The sequence below is a fragment of the Semicossyphus pulcher genome, unplaced genomic scaffold (assembly GCF_022749685.1).
Source record: "Semicossyphus pulcher isolate SPU_LCO1_2020_fin unplaced genomic scaffold, fSemPul1.0.p SCAF_8, whole genome shotgun sequence".
NCBI classification, from domain to species: Eukaryota; Metazoa; Chordata; class Actinopteri; order Labriformes; family Labridae; genus Semicossyphus; species Semicossyphus pulcher.
Window position 1 is genome coordinate 9,455,302 of NW_027211759.1, and position 16,334 is coordinate 9,471,635.

The window sequence follows — 16,334 nt, forward strand, 5'->3', positions numbered from 1 at the left end:
CTCTACAGGGTACAAGTAGATACTTTTAAATGGAAAAATGATCAACTTTGCACGATAACGACGAATTGAATGACTAAGTGGAGCTGCAGTTAAGAGGAATATTTCATCCTGATCCTGATCACAAACACGTCCGTTCAGTACACCAGATCTGTCTGTTTAGGATTCAAACATAATGTAGTTAATTCCCCCTTCTATTAACCCAGAAAAAAGATTAAAGATGTCTGATGCAGCCGTAAATCCTCCTTAAATAGGCTGAAAAACAACCCGCTCTCCCTGCAATTCAATTGAGCGTGACATCAGACCAGTGGGAACCTCGCTGAACTCCATCTTTCAAGTCCAAAGAATGTAAAAGTCCCTTTAAAAGCGTTTATATCTCTGCATGTGGTCGGCAACATGCTGGGAGGCTTATTACAGTATTACTCGGTTGCAGTTAGGAATAAATATTTCCACTATGGTCTTTGATTTCTTTTGTTGTGATTGTAAAATTAAATTTGGAGAGGAAAGTAACATCAGAGCTACAGCCGCAGAGAATGCCCCGGGAGAACAGTCACAGTTCCGATTGATGTGGGTTAAACTTGTTCTGGGTGTCCAAAACTGAGGAGAATATGATTGGATACAACAGATTCTTTGACAGATATAAACATTATTAATACACTGTAAAAAAGAAGTTTTGAGGATAGTAAAATCCATGCAAATTGTGTAAATTATACTAAAAGTAAATTGCACATGCAAACACATGCACACTTTGCAGTACAGGCCCAATTGCAATGTATTGCATATCAATGATTTCTGTGAGAAGCACATCACATGTAGGCTCACTCAGTCTGGATTACCCTCTTTCTAGATGGTTCTCTAACTTCCACACTTTAATTGTTCTCTCTTCTTTAATCTGATCTCTTTGCTTTGCTTCAGTCCCCCCAACACACCTGCACCTCTGCTATCTGCACAGCTTCTGGCCCCGCCCCCCTCTTTCTGTCTGCCTCTCTGTCTGCTGTGTTCACCGTCTTCATCAGCAGTCTGACAATCAATGCATTTACAGTAGGGACATACGGAGAGACACAATAGGATTGTTTACATTGCGTAACAGAACTGCATATGATTGTGTGTGGACAGAGAGCGTCCGATGTCGACGAGGAGAGCGTGCAACAGTTAATTTGGAGCGCAAATCTCCACGGAGTCGTTTAATTGCATCCTCAAGACACGTTACAGAAATCAGACGCAGTGGCGGCAGTAATTTTGCGCAAAATATATGTAGTGGTATGGCTGTAGGCCACGGTTGGATTAATTGGTGTGACTATCACAAATGTTGGTGTGCCATCGGGGGTTGAATGCAAGATCCCTGTGAGTGAAAGGGTTTGTATGTTTATTAGTTAGTTCTAAACTGCCCGTAGGTGTGAGTGTGAGTGTGAAAAGTTGTCTGTCTCTATGAGTCAACAGTTATTACTGTTCATTTTTATTTAGTAATAAATTGTGTAATCTAATGAGAAACGTTAAGAAGAAAATACCTAATTTTAGTGTATCATAGTTGTTAAATTTAGGTACTCTTCACTCAAAAAACAAGGTAAAATTACTTAATCAAATACAGTACAAATTGTTAGCTCAATTTTATTGAGTAGATTCTATAGGTTGTTTTTTTAGTGTCGTTTTAAGGTGTAAAATCCGTCTCTGCACCTTCCTGCTTAATAGATAATGAAGCTGTCCCTGTCTGCTGCACCATTGAGAGTTGAGTTGGATAACAGTGTGTGTGTGTCTGCACGGATACCCACTTCTATTTTTGTGTATAGTCTAATGCATAAATATGTATATTGTATGAGCGTGTGTTTACCTGACCCTCATCCCTAAAGCCCCCCACTGGGTCTGGATCGTAGCAGTCTAAACACACACACTCACTCCTCACCCCCCTCAAAGCCGTGCTTTTAAAACCGAGGGGCCCTAAATGCCTCACAGATGGACTCCCTAACAAACACAACACTCTGCCCCGGCCCTCAAGTATTCCCAGTATTTGGCCTTGCAGTAATTTACAGCATACTTACCTAATTGAGATGCTATTACGGTCTTCTGCTAATGCACACGATATAAGCCTGACATACACGGCGCAGTATATCTGCCTTCACGCAGCCGAGGGAAGTTAACCGCAGAGTGAGTGTGATCTATGGTCCATGTAGTGTACTTAGAGCAACACAAATAATGATGTGTCGAGCAGAGACATGTCCGGGCAGGTCTGCAGGGCACATTAGAGGGTATTTTCCAAGACGCTGCTGATGGTTTTACACCCTGCAGAGATTAATGCACTTTCTAAATACCTCTCTGATGACTCAATTATGAGGGAACACCAACTGAATGTGAAACAAAAAGATGAGTAATCGCTGCCTTGCTGCTGAATGATTTATGTAGTTTATTCACACACTGACTAAAGACTTTAAACGACTAACTGCTTTAAAAGTGCTAAGTACAAGCAGCTAAAATGAGTTTCCTCTGCAGCCTTAGAGATAGAGTAAGGAGCTCAGACATCTGGAGGGAGCTCGGAGTAGAGCCGCTACTCCTTTCTCGCATCGAAAGAAGCCAGTTCGGGCACCTGATCAGGATGCCTCCTGGGCACCTCACTGTGGAGCTTTTCCGGGTACGTCCAACTGGGAGGAGGCCCCGCGGCAGAGCCAGAGTCTACTGGATGGATTATATATCCAACCTGGCCTGGGAACGCCTTGGAATCCTCCAGGAGGAGCTGGAAACTGTTGCTAGAGAGAGGGACGTCTAGGCGACGGTAACTTGCTTAGCCTGCTGCCATAGCGACCCCGGATAAGAAGAAAATGGATGGATAGATGGATGATAGAAATTAATTTATTTGCAGTTTTGATATCAAGGGTACTCTGGCTTTCTCCCACAAAGACATGCTCGTTAGGTTAATTGGTGACTCTAAATTGCCCGTAGGTGTGAGCGTGAAAGGTTGTTTGTCTCTCTAGTTGTGTCTCAATTCAGGGGCTGCATCCTTCAAAGAACGCAGTCTACGGAGGATGAGTCATTTGTAGCCTGTCTACAGAGGATTTCCCGTTTGTGTCAGGAGCTGTTCCCACCCTTACCCCCTAACATTTGTATCGCTAGCTATTCGATTGAGTTGAAACCAAAAACTTTTACATTTAAAAGTGTATTTCATCGCTATCTCGTTTAAATTGGCGCGCAATGAATCTCGGGATACGTTGGGCTGCAAAGGATGCACCCGATGGATCCTTTATGGCCCGGGAAAAGGAGGACGCATTTGTCGGCTGCATCTGAGGGAGCCTTTGAAATGGGACAGCATTGGACGCGCCGCTGTGACGCAGTCGGCCTTTAAATATGTCCTTTGAAAACTGCAGCCCCTGAATTGGGACGCAGCTTGTGTCAGCCCTGTGGTTGACTGGCGATCAGTTAAGGGTGAAACTACAAACATTTTTTAGTATTTTAAATTGTTATTGAATAACGTATTTCTACCAAGGAATGACGGATTATTACATGCTGATAAAATGAAGAAAATGAGACCTTTGAAAGTTTGGTTTTTGTCAACCTTGTGAAAAACTTTCAACCTCAAACTAAACAAATTCTCTTTCTCCATAATGAAAGGCTGCGGCTTCAGCTCGACACAGTAATCTCAGTTTGAAGTTGCTGCTTTGGTCTCGGCTGCACAACACTTCACAATATTGTTAAATGTTTGAAATAAAACAGGACCAGACTAAAAAAAGCACAAGCTTGTTTTTTACGGCTTTGTGAAAGCATATTGTTGTACTTCCCTCGCTCTCTCCGTCTCTTGCTATGAGAAAAAATCCTACAAAACTTCAGCACAAGCAGCGGGGCTGATTCACCCTCGAGCCTGCAGCTCCCTCCCTCCTGAAAGGCCACGCTGGAGCCCACAGACACCGGCCACTGTTTGAGCTTGTCGTTTGGGTATTTTTCATCGAGTGTGTCTGACAGAAAGATAACACTCTGTCAAAGAGAGCCATCCATCTTCGTCTACAAGTCGCTCCTGGAGAATTCAATCTCGAGAGTGTGGGGTTAGACACATCGGTGATTAATCAACTCTTCGCTCATGTGTGTGCGAGTGTATGTGTGTGCAGAGCTATCTGTGTCTTTGTCTGCGTGCGATAAATCACTGTCTAACCCCGTACAGGACACACAATGCCCGAGCCCCCTTCAGACACGCTGAAGATAAATCCGTCTACAAGTGATGTGCTGACAAAAGCCGGACAACTAAATGATTGGATCGGACTCAGAGACATGCACAGAGCTCAGTCAGAGCGGTCCATGTTTTACACGGGGAGAGGGGAGTAGAAAGTGGGAATTTGTCAAAAAAAAAAATGTAGCTGGAAGCCGACCAAGTGAGTGAGTGAGTATTGAGAAAGGCATGGGAACACACTGTTGTGCACACACAGACCCACACACAGGCACTAGATGTTGATGAATAATTCCTCAGGGCTGTTGGGAAAGATCCCATTCAGAGGTGATTCAACTGTGACACGGGGGCTTTGCTTTGTGTGCGATCAGGTTCACTATCATGGGTGACATGCGAGAGGTGACGCGGCTCGGGAGTTATACAACGTTATGAAACGCACGCAGCGATGCGAGACAAACAAAAGTGACAGCGCAGGAGTCTCTGTTGCAGAACAACTCGCTACTGCACAACTGAACTGGAGGGCGCTCCGTCTCAAAGCACAACAAGCTTGATTCATTGTGTATTTTATCTCATAATACATCAAACATTGCGGTGCAGTGTTATTCAGCCCGAGCGTTATGTTTGGATCACAGGTTTCATGTCGAAATGTTTCAAGAGTGATCACATGCTGTTCGATGTCAGAATAAAGATTTGAGCGTAAATGAGCCGATGCACAAATGAAAAGCTGTTTTCAGTTACAACCAGCATAATTACGGGCACAACATCTATTCTTTCCATCAACGTAACTCAACCTAAATGTAATGTTGTGTTCAGGATCAAATAAAGCTTTCTCTAACCACACGAAGGCAGACGTGTCATCACATTGTAAAGTGTTGTATTCTTTATTTAAAGCAGCAAAAAGCAGCCAGAAGATTTTTACTGAAACAGACAAAAACAAAAAAGAAAACGTGGGAGTTACTTTTTTTTTGTTCTGCTCTGGAGTTAATGTATGTGTTGTGCCACACTCACAGTCCACACTGTAACTTATAAAGCATTAAAAATACTGTGAAACAAGTGGATAGGAAACGCTCCTGCATTTGGGAGAGAGAGTTTTGTCCCGAATCTTGCAACTGTTTTTGTTTGGGGGTGCAACGGCAAGAATTGATAACAAAACTGGTTGCAAACTAATTTAATTGTTGATAATTAGTTAGTTATGTCATTGTGCTGGTTTTTCATGCTGTGCGCCGACATAACATCGTTTTTCCAGAGCTGACTTACTGAGCAGTGAGCCACCTCGCATCCTTATACTATCTCTGCTGAGAGCGCCTGCAAAACAGCGACCGGTTAAACAAAACATAACAAAGCAAAAATGACAGAATATTGACACTGCTGCTAGCAGTGGCTGCTTTCCCTGATGTAGGTTACAACTTTTTTTTACTCAAAGGCTATACTTTGTTGGAGGGTGGGGGGGGTTGAGAGGACGGAGGAGAATGAGGAGGAGGGAGAGGAGAAAAATGGTGATGGTTGATAAAGTCTGGGAGCTTTTCACCCTCAATGCTGCAAAGAAAAGGATCGCCTGCAAGGTTTGAAAAGTGGACCTAGCTTATCACAGGAGCACGTCGGTAATGCACGAGCATTTCAAGAGAAGGCACGCTGGACTTGTGAACTTGATTTGTTTTTTCTAACAGCACTTTGTCTGTCCTTGACAAAAACTTGATCCTGGATTTATTTCTCTTTTGTCAAATCAGCAGCGAAGATTATTAAAATACTTTTTTTTATTGTTTGTCAGCACATGCTTAAAAAACCTACAACTACATATAAGAGCCCTTAAATAATTCATTATCAGATAAGTCGACTATTCGTTTCAATAATTGATGACTAGTCGTCATCAAAATCGTCGTTACTTGCAGCCCTAACTGTGTTCCCTGCACCGTAATGAAGAGCGCCTCCTTCAGCTGTGAGTGTGACAGACAGACACACAGACTTCCCTCTGTGCAGGAGTAGGAGAAGGGAGCATCCCGTTTGGTCTGAAGACAATCAGGGGGAGGAGCAGGGAATGTCCCAAGTCTCAGAGGTCGACAGGTTCATCCACCTGCAGCCTGAGGGGAAAAGGAGGCCCCCCCTTCCTTTTCCACATAACAGGTGTGCTGGCCCGTCAGACGCATCAAAACAAGAAATTCACACGACTAGAAAAGAGACAGGGGAAGGGGGCGGGTGCCAAGGAGAGGAAAATAGTAGTTATAAAGGATGGGTGGCATTGGGTGTCACAGGCTGCTTTTACTTTGAGGAGACGCATGTGGCAGAGAGGCATGCTAATGATTAGAGGGACGCTGATTGGTTCCACATTGTTTACAAGGCAAAGCAGGCTGCATCAGTTGGCTAACACGGATTTGTTCCTCAATTATCCACCTCTCTGTTTTATTCAGCCTTCATGTCAGGGCAGAGAAGAAGTGAAAGAGGGAGAGCGAGAGAGACGTAGGTAGAGGAACGCGGGTTTATGTTTCCAATCAGGAGATTGCGATCACAACATGCAGCCGAGGGCAAATGGGCCGTAACTCAATCACTGAGGGAGGTCTTCAGGCTCGGAGCGCATGCTGGTTCAAGATCATTACCCCTCTGTACGTAAGAAAGATTCTGAGAGCGGCAGAGGCATGCAAACATTAGAGAACGTCAGTGTTGCTGAGGGCACAGAGATGGTAAAAGAGGAGAAGTGGCTGCAGAATAGGAGCCGTTTTATGTACTGTAAGATGTGAGAACAGCCTTAGTTTAAAAAGCCTCCTATTCCTCAAACATTCACTTTTCAGTGATGCCACCAGTCACACAAACAGACAACAGATGCAGCCACACACCGAACACATTTCTGAAGCTATGATTTGCACATGGAAAGACTGATTTACGCACCAGTCCGACTGGTACAACAATCCCCTGAGGGATGATGTCTATCTTGGCACCACGCTGGCATCAGGGCTGGCAGCATGCTGGCATGAAGTTGTGCTTGTTCCTCTATGAGAGGCGACACGCCTAGTTACACCCGTGGGCTTCATAACACAGCTGTTGCCTTTTGGCTTTGCCTCCCAGCACTGACACTTTTCTCTTAAGCCTTCCTTTTGGAAACATAAACATCCAAGAAATTGTCACCGAGCGGCCAAGCTGGGATTACAGGAAAAAGAAGGGCTGGTGTGGAAAATCATTAAAAATAGCTGAAAAATAAACAGCACTGAATAGATGCAGATAAAGTGGAAGGCAGAGAATGCAGGTGTATGTTTTACGTGGGCACAGATTAACCCAAGCACAGCCACAACATCCTCCTATTAGAAGATTCCACCGCACACACTCATCTGATAACAGAGACACAAGCAGTCACACATTACTACACACACACAGATAGTTCTGCTTTGAACATTAAGGGTAATCTAATCACTTTATCTCTCTTACTCACAGACAAAACACACACACACACACACACACACACACACACACAGTGAGCAGCAGGAGTGTGCCAACCTTATCTTCCAGCCTGATTAGTCGTGCGCCGATCGTTGGGTATTCTTTATCTTCCCCTTTTCCTGCACAGTGAAGAAGGAAGCTTTTACTGCATAGACAGAAACACATGTAAAAAAGTGCATTTTGTCACAGTCAGATCTATTAATGTCTCATGCACAACATTTATCTTGTGCGTTAAGGGCCACAAAGGCTGATGAGTCATAGTGAAACCATCAATTCGCTCACTTTTGCGGCTTTTGTTACGTTTACACTCTCCTAAATGAATGTCAGACAGAGAAAACTTTGTAGAAGGTGTAAAGGTATGTTTATCCTACACTAAATCTGCATTAGCACCACAGTATTTTCTCAGCCTATCCCTTCAGAAGTGTAAAACCTCGACCACAAAGGAGACCTCCGAGATGCGTGTGACCCTTCGTTCATTCTGTTTGTGTTTATGAAATAGGTGTGGCGAGCGTTTGGAGAGCACAGGGCTCCAGAGCTGTTTACTTCACTCAGTCACTTGTCCAAGTGGAAAGCTGGTTAACCATGTTAGCGGACGGGATCGGCCAAGAGATGTTTACTAAACACCTGGGAACTGGATGAAAGGAAAGGAGGAGGCAGGAAGGAAGGGAGAGTGGTGGTGGTGGTGGGGTGCTGGAAATGCAAAGGGGTCAAGTATGTTTGGATTCACATATCCTTATTTTTTATTTTGTTTTATTAATGCTTCCTTTTTTTGTTAATATATTTACTATATTTTATATGCCCCTTATATATTAACCCTTTAACCCCCACAGCATAAGAATTTGACACGATTGTACTTGTACTACCAGAGTGACAATAAACATCTTACATGTTGATATGTACACATAGTAACTGGCCACCATAAAATAATAAGGGCCTGTGTCCACTAACAGCTGTTTTTCAGCACTCAGCGTCCTCAGCACAATAACACCCTCGGCGGCAGCTGTTTATTGTCGCTGCGCTCACAGCGTTCTCAATTGAAAATAGTTCCGCTTTTGGAACACCACCGCGCTCGTCAATTTCTCTTTTCCCTCACGGACCAATCAAACTCAAAAAGGGGCGGGATTTACGATATCAACTTTGTCAACAACAATGGCGGAGGAGAAGCTAATCCTTTCGTTTTAGGGTACAATTTCCTCGTCTATAGTTGCTGCTAACGCCAGGTCACGACTCCTTTCCTTTGTTTTTACGGTTTCTTTGTAAAATTTCAGTGAATAAAAGCAAACATGAAGCACACAGAGCGATTTATAACAGGCTTAACGATCACTACCGAGGGGAGCGGAAGTGCCGCGATACAACTTTCATAACCTAGCAACAGTAAGCGCCGGTGGGAAGTGCTCTGAGGTTTTGAGTTTGAATTTGAGCCATGTTGAATGGCTACAACTGCTAAGTATTAGCAGACAATACAATCAAATATCACTAATTTCAATATGACGATTCTGATTACTTTGTTCTCGAACATGTCATTAACAAATGAACAAATAATATAATAGAAAAAAAATAAACCAAAAATTCAAACATGTAACCCCACATGACTGTGCAAACACACATGGTGCACAAAGTCATATATTTACATGTCTGCAAACACATAAACATCCCCACGTCCAAGCAGAGACGTACGCAGACACATCAGGGACCTCTGTTCCTCTCATATTTAGTCTGGCACAGCTTGTGTATGTGTGGGGTGTAAACACAGAGAGAGTGACGAGTGATGTCTGTCTATCACATGGAGACTGTTGTGTTTGCTGTCGTTTTACCTGGAAGAAACATTCCCGGCTTCCCCAGCGTGCCGTCCAGCCTGGGGAGAAGAGACAAGAAATGAGACTCAAACAAACGAGTCAGCATTTTAATTACAAAAAAACCCACATGAAAGTTTTATAGAGATGAATTGATGAATGTTCTTTTAGAGATGCCAAGTTTTGAAAACAAACAATGAAAATTGCAAAAGGTTTCAGTGGACTGTTAGTCATCTATAAATTTGCCAAAGCAGGGAAAGCCTTCTCGTCTTTTCATCACCTCAAATTAAAGGCTGCTTTTTATCACAACAATCACTTTTTTGGTTGTTTTTCTAAAGATAATTGTTTTGGCTTTTGCCTTTATTGAGTAGGAAAGTGGATAGAGTCTGAAATGAGGCTGGGGATCACATGCAGCAAAGGGCCGAGGGTTGGAGTTTAACCCAGGGCCGCTGCATTGAGGTCTGTGCCTCTGTATGTGGGGTGTGCGCTTAAAGGGCCAATTCGCTTATTTTCAACCTCAGTCCTATCATGCTATTATGGGGAGCTAATGCCATTATGGTAGAAAAAAATGCTAATTCGTTTTGTGCCTTTGGAGGACGCTATCTGCTTCTCCAACAGGCTCTGGAAAACCTCCGCCAGACGACATAAAACACGTCATCTGGCAGAGGCCCGGGAGCTTGCTAAACTACAGTTCCTCAATCTATGACGCCTGCCTCCGATGTGGTGTCGTTCAAAATCGTGAGGTTTGAAATGTAGACTGCAGACTCGAAGATTTTTGAGACGGTATATTCTCATCGTATTTCGGATTCTGTACCGCTCTGAGCCATTACCTGCAGCGATCAATGTCCTTGACTCAATGTCATGACTGGAAAACGGTAGTATTTCACTCCAGCGTCTCTCGCTGGGCCGTTCCTTTCAGAGGGAGGGGCGCAATGCACGCTGGGTGTTGTAGGAATGTAGAATGGGCGAAACCACAAGCTGTTTGTACAACTTTCTCCACAGCTATGGCGCCAATTTCAAATATTATTGCTCCTTTTGATCAAAGAGAACACCAGATTTGACTGACGGAGGCTTTTTCCAGGGGCGAACTGCTCCTTTAAACGCCCCCAATCACATTTTTAATTTACTTTCTGTTGCATAATTGCATTATTGTGCCGTGTTTGCAGGAGTCAGATGTGTTTCTCTTTGGATATTCTGTTGAATGTTGAATGTGAAGTTTGGATATGGGTCTTTTTAAGGCCTTTTAACTGTAGTCAGTTATAAATAACAATAAATAACCAAAAAACCTGCATTTTCGTTATTTATTGATACATTATGATGCCCTGCTGGTTTCAGAATTTCACGGCACATTACCACGGTTCAGCCGAATTACTGCAAAACAGTATTACGAGGTCCAGGTGATGCTCTTTCGTAACTTTGACCCAATTTATTACCTAACCGACCTCCTTCATGGGAAAGCGTTCTGGGATTTAAAGAAAAAGAAAATCTCTTAAAACGGCAGAAACATTGCTGGAAGAGGTCGAAACTATTTACTTTAGTGAGGACTGGACTTCATTAGAGGTCAAAAGAGCACAACAAGGTGTAACAAATCAGAGGCCAGGCAGGCTGCTACAGTTTCTCTCTGCAGGAGGATGATCGCACTGACAGACACAGTTAGGAGCTGTAGAGGTACTGACAGCTCAATGGGGACATTTGTAATGGAGCCATGGCTCTTCCTGTTGTCTTCCTGACCCAGTTCAGCCAAGCATGATGTCAGTACAGCTTAGTTAAGGGGAAGACAAACGTAAACACGAACCTCGGGTTACAATGTGACACTTCATGGCTTATATGTGCCATCATCCTGCAGGAATCTAACAATTTGACAAAAACGGCCAAATGAAGGTCTATTTTGCTTTTGTAACCAGATTATATGTTTTGTTTTTTAAGCTGCTGCAACTTTGAAACAGTATCCAACATAACTGTCAAAAAAGAAGAAAAAAAAGAGAAATGATTGACTTAATTGACATCTAAATTCAGAGACTGAAAATGAGGAAGAAAGAGTGTGAAACAAGGTCAAAGTCAGCACCTCCTCTGCAGCTCCTTGATGCGGACCATCATGTTGAGGTGACCCTGGGAATACTGCTCGATCACGTCTCGCACGTCATACGGCTTCCGCGCTTGCTGTTCATCAGTGCGCATGCACACAAACACAAAAACACACACACACACACAGAGGGACACAAAAGCCATTGTCAACCGTAGCCCGCTCCTGCTTGCTCCCCGAAAAAACATCCCCAACCCCCTTGGGTGCAAAGGGTTCATTGTTAACTCATTGTGTGTGTGTGTAGAAAGCAATCGTGTTAAGGTCCTTTCACAGCTTTGTTTAGTGTGACGTGGAAACAAGCAGCGTCAGAGAGAACCCAGTGAACTCTTTAGGGTCTCCTTGGTATACACGGCCTGCACAGCTGAGATCACTTAGGCCATAATTGAAAACATACCCAACACTTGGAAACGGTAAGAATATAGGAACCATTCTGCAATAACATATAGCATGAAAATGACGGCCAAAGTATTTCAAACATGTTTTTTTTTACTGTTATACTTATTGCATAAAATTTTCCAGCATAATTCTGCTGACTTTAGTGCTAAGTGAGGCCACGTCCTGCTGCGTGTGTTTTTCTGAGTGCAGTACAGTAAGTGAATTCCTACTGTAGCCCCAGAGACAGGTTAGTAGATTTCCCGTGATACTACGCCTGAACTGGAGCGAGCACAAAGAAGACATGCAGGTGCAAGTTTAAGGCATTTACACACAAACACACACGCATGCACGGCAGCCCTGCAGCTGATATATGCCCATGGGGCTCCCCCCTCCTCCTCATCCTGTGTAACCGCACACACACAAAACACACTTCTCTTACTCTCAATCTGTCTCTCTCTTTATCTCTATACCTCCCCCACCTTAGCTCACGTATAACTTATTTCTTCTTCTCTGGATCTTCTGTCTTTGCTTACCTGAAATTTCTTCCTGGCCACAAAGTACTGCATTCTGCGGAGGACTTTCACAGCTGATCTCTGGGCATGGGACAACCTGTGATGGAAAAAAAGAGACAGATTTAATCTAAGAGAGAAACAATGATGGTTCAGTCGGCAGATGTTTCCTTGCTGTAAAATGTGAAGTGGTTTGTTTTGGAGAGACTGTAAAAGACGAAGAAGGCGACGGGCTGCACACTTTAAGCCCAGTATAATTTGCTTGTGCTGCATTCAAGGAGCGATGGACAATGTGTGTACCATGCAACAGCAAACCACATGTGGCCCTGACAAAAGAGCACACACACACATTCACAGCTATGCATTCTGTACACAAAAACACACGTGTGTCAGCGCAGATTAATGCCTGCTTTCTTTCAGAGCTTGCCTTATCGCTCACAACTGTGAATCTGCAACATGGTGCAAAGTGAAGAAGAAGAAAAGCAGACACTGTTTGCAAGAAGAGGACTCCCAAAAACACGTGTCCCTCGGCTCAAAGCAGCACATCTGTGTCAACACAAAGAAAAACCCGCTGGTATGGAGCTAAACACAGAAACAGAAACCGCAGGATGCAAACAACACACACATACGCAGTCATACATGCATACCATAGTGACTGCACAGCATGCACTTTGTTTCTATAAAAGAGGCACTCTTGTGTCGTGCGCGCCGGTTGCTCGTGTGATTTATTTGTCGGAACGCTGAAGCATGTCCTCGGATGTTCCGTGTGTGTCAGCTGTATGTTTGGATGATGTGTGGATGAAATGTGTTGCAGTGGGACTGGAGTTCGTTGGTCCCAGTGATTGAAAAACAGATGGACGCAGCCACACACAGACTGCAGCAGCTAAAGAGCTGTCAGGCTGTTGTGTGAATCTGAGACAGGAAGGCTGTGGTGTTTTGCTATATAAGCCCAAAAGACATTATATAATAATAAGTATTTATTGATTATGTAGGCACCCCACTTTCTTGTCCCAATTCAAACCTAAGAATCTCTGACTTTGGGTGCATAAGATTATTTCCCTTGATGCTGTCCTCTTCTTCATCGGATTTTAATGCAGAAATTAATCATGAGTCCTGACTTTTAGTTTTGATTAATTATTATAAACCTCTTCTGAACTTTGATCCATCCATTATCCATGCTGCTTAGGGTCGCAGGGGGGGCTGGAGCCAATCCCATCCATCATTGGGCGAGAGGTGGGGTACATCCTGGACTGATCGCCAGTCAATCACAGAGATACAATCATAGGCTGCGTTCATACTGCAGCTAAAAGCGTCCCCCTATGTGACACAGATCTAAATTTTTCATATCAGTGTGAACAGCAAAAAGTTGCATGATGTCACATTTTTTTAAATTCAGAAGTGTGCTTCTTGAATATGTGGTACTAAATCGGAATCCAAAACATGCGACCTGCATGCAACTTGTATTTAAACACTCAAATCCGAATTGGTCCTCATTGCCTTTGGCACATTTCCAGGAGTGATTCTAAAGAAGAAGGAGACTTTCTTTTTCCGATGATGACCATGGAGGACAACGACGCGCAGCAGTGGAGAGAAGGCGAAATAGCAAATTTAATTGCTATTTGGGGAGATGCCTGTATCCAAACAAAACTAGAAGGCTCATATCGCTAAAATATTTCAAGAGAAATTTGCTGCTCTTGTCCGTTTTGCCCAAGATGTCGCTTAGTTGCACAAAAGTTTCTGCGCATCCAAAGTCAAACGAATGTAAGCGTATGTGACGTCTTTCACACTGATATTTTACCTGGGTCACATTCTAAAATAGATATGACAATGACCCAAAAAAATCAGATATGAGCCCCAAATCTGAATTAATCATGAAGGCCTGCAGTATGAATGCAGCCACATAGACAGACAACTTTTCAAGCTCACATTCACACCTACCGGCAACATTTAGAATCACCAATGAACCTAACGAGTGTGTCTTTGGACTGTGGGAGGAAGCCGGAGCTATGAGGCGACGGCGCTAACCACTGCACAACCATGGGGCCTCTGAACCTTCAGATGAAAAAGTTTAAAAAGCTTAAATTGTACAAATCTAAACATAAAATCCAGCCCATGATGTGGTTAGGTTGAGATGATTGATGAGAATAAAATAAAATGTGTTGTCCAGTCCCTTTCATTCTGCCAGGCACTAGTCTACTGGGGAAGAGAGTCAATATATAACGCCTATTTCTCTGCCTGTGTTCTGTTTCATGTACAGTATGTCTCAGGGACAGGCGACCTTTAAGCCATCTGTTGTCAGAGACATCAAAGTAGAGCTGATAAGCCATGGGACAGTTTGTGTTTGTGTTCCAGGAGTGTATCTGCTGAGACGGTGGATTAACAGCTGATGTCACCAGATCTTTGCTGAGCGTTTCAAAGGAAGATGGCGGAGGTCTAAAAGGTGCAGGTGTAACTCTAAATATATAAAGCTTGTTTATGCTGACTGCTCCTCACAGCGAGAGATAAGTTCTTCTGTCAACAAGGCCTCAAACTGAAAATGAATGACGTCAAAGCCTTCTGTATGCAGGGGGGAATGTGCATATGTGTCTGTCTGCTGCCTGTAACTATGTCCAAATCAAAGCAGAAAGCACCCACACACACACACACACACACCACCCTCCCCCGTCCCCAAACAAGGGTCTGTGGAGTCAACAAGTCGCTCTGAGGTCTTAATTAGACGGAGGGACAACAAAAGGACTTAACAGACAATGCGTTGACATGGGACCATAAAACATGAACATCAAAGGCCGCCGGGCTGCCGTCTCTTTTCCTGCCCTCCATGCGAGGGCCTGCCCGAGCTATAGGAGGAAATGCACACAAACAATACCAAACATAAAGAGCATGAGGCCCTATTTTGAAAAAAAAGAGAAATCCTACCCCCCACCTCCTCGCTCTCCATCAGCGACGAGAAGAAGAAGGATGTGTGTGCGTTTTTTCTTTTTGCTTTGCAACTCGGAGGTTGGAGCATAATTGGGAAAGAAAACACATGTAGGAAACAAAAAACATGTGCGGTTTTGATCGTTGTACAACTGTACCCCCGCTCCCTCCTCGCCCTCCTCCCGCTTCCTGCGTTTGACACAAACGCGCACACATGTTCGTCGGGTAAAGTGTGATAAAAGAATAACACAGAGACCAACCCCCCCCCCCTCGCTACATTAAACATTTGGCACGCAGAAACTGAAGGAATGTGATTCCCACATCTCTCTGCTGATGCTGCCCTTCAAACACTTGCTCGCTCTGACTCTGCCTCCTACTCATCTCCTTCTCCCCGCCTCCCCCCTTCTTGGTGTTTATTTTTCATCTTGGATACACAGTGTTTCCTGGGGACTCCTCTTGAGTCAGCAAAACTCTGACCTCACCCACGTCGACTTCAATATATTCCCCATTGTCCTGCTCGGTATGATTCACTCTGGATTGGGGGAAGTCTGGTTGTGTGAGGTTTTTTAATTTTACAGATTAAACCCAAACTCCTGGCTCTGCTCAACAGACTCACTGTTCTTCATTAGGTCGACGGTCGAAGTCATCACAGGCTGTGATTGCTGGAGTCATGAGCCAGCCTTGTCCCTCTCTTGAAAAGCTGTGACTGATTTAGCTCCACCGCCTCCCATGGACTGCTCTCTCTTAATAAGTTCTCTCCTTTTTTCATTTTCAGATGGTCACTTTGGAGATCTCCGAGTTGTCAATGGCAACTCGCCCTCGGCTCCCTCTTTGGCAGGGGACCGTCAAATATCCTGTGCTTCCATGGTGCGCCGCAATAACCTCGGAGTCAGTCAGGAGAAAGCGGCCTTAGACATCAATGTGCAACGGTCAGGGCCCAGCAAAACGGCTGGCCTGTGGGTATGTGTGTGTGTATCTGTGTGTGTGTTTGAGATAAGCTTTATGACTGGTGCTTTGGTCCATCAAAGAGATGTGCTCTTCTTCTGTTCTCCTCAAAAACAGACTTCCTTTTATCATATCTTGGAAGGATA

At 44.0% G+C, this 16,334-nt stretch overlaps 1 protein-coding gene across 1 annotated transcript in view; it reads right to left on the minus strand.

Moving 5' to 3' along the window:
- Nucleotides 1-16,334, minus strand: part of kcnq1.2 (potassium voltage-gated channel, KQT-like subfamily, member 1.2) — a 185,196-nt gene that overhangs the window by 56,521 nt on the left and 112,341 nt on the right. The window contains exons 14-17 of the mRNA XM_069686663.1: nucleotides 12,352-12,427; nucleotides 11,426-11,520; nucleotides 9,382-9,422; nucleotides 7,625-7,686 (exon numbers count right to left, since the gene is read on the minus strand). Coding sequence (XP_069542764.1) covers nucleotides 7,625-7,686; nucleotides 9,382-9,422; nucleotides 11,426-11,520; nucleotides 12,352-12,427 — 274 coding nt within the window. The remainder of the gene's footprint in view (nucleotides 1-7,624; nucleotides 7,687-9,381; nucleotides 9,423-11,425; nucleotides 11,521-12,351; nucleotides 12,428-16,334) is intronic.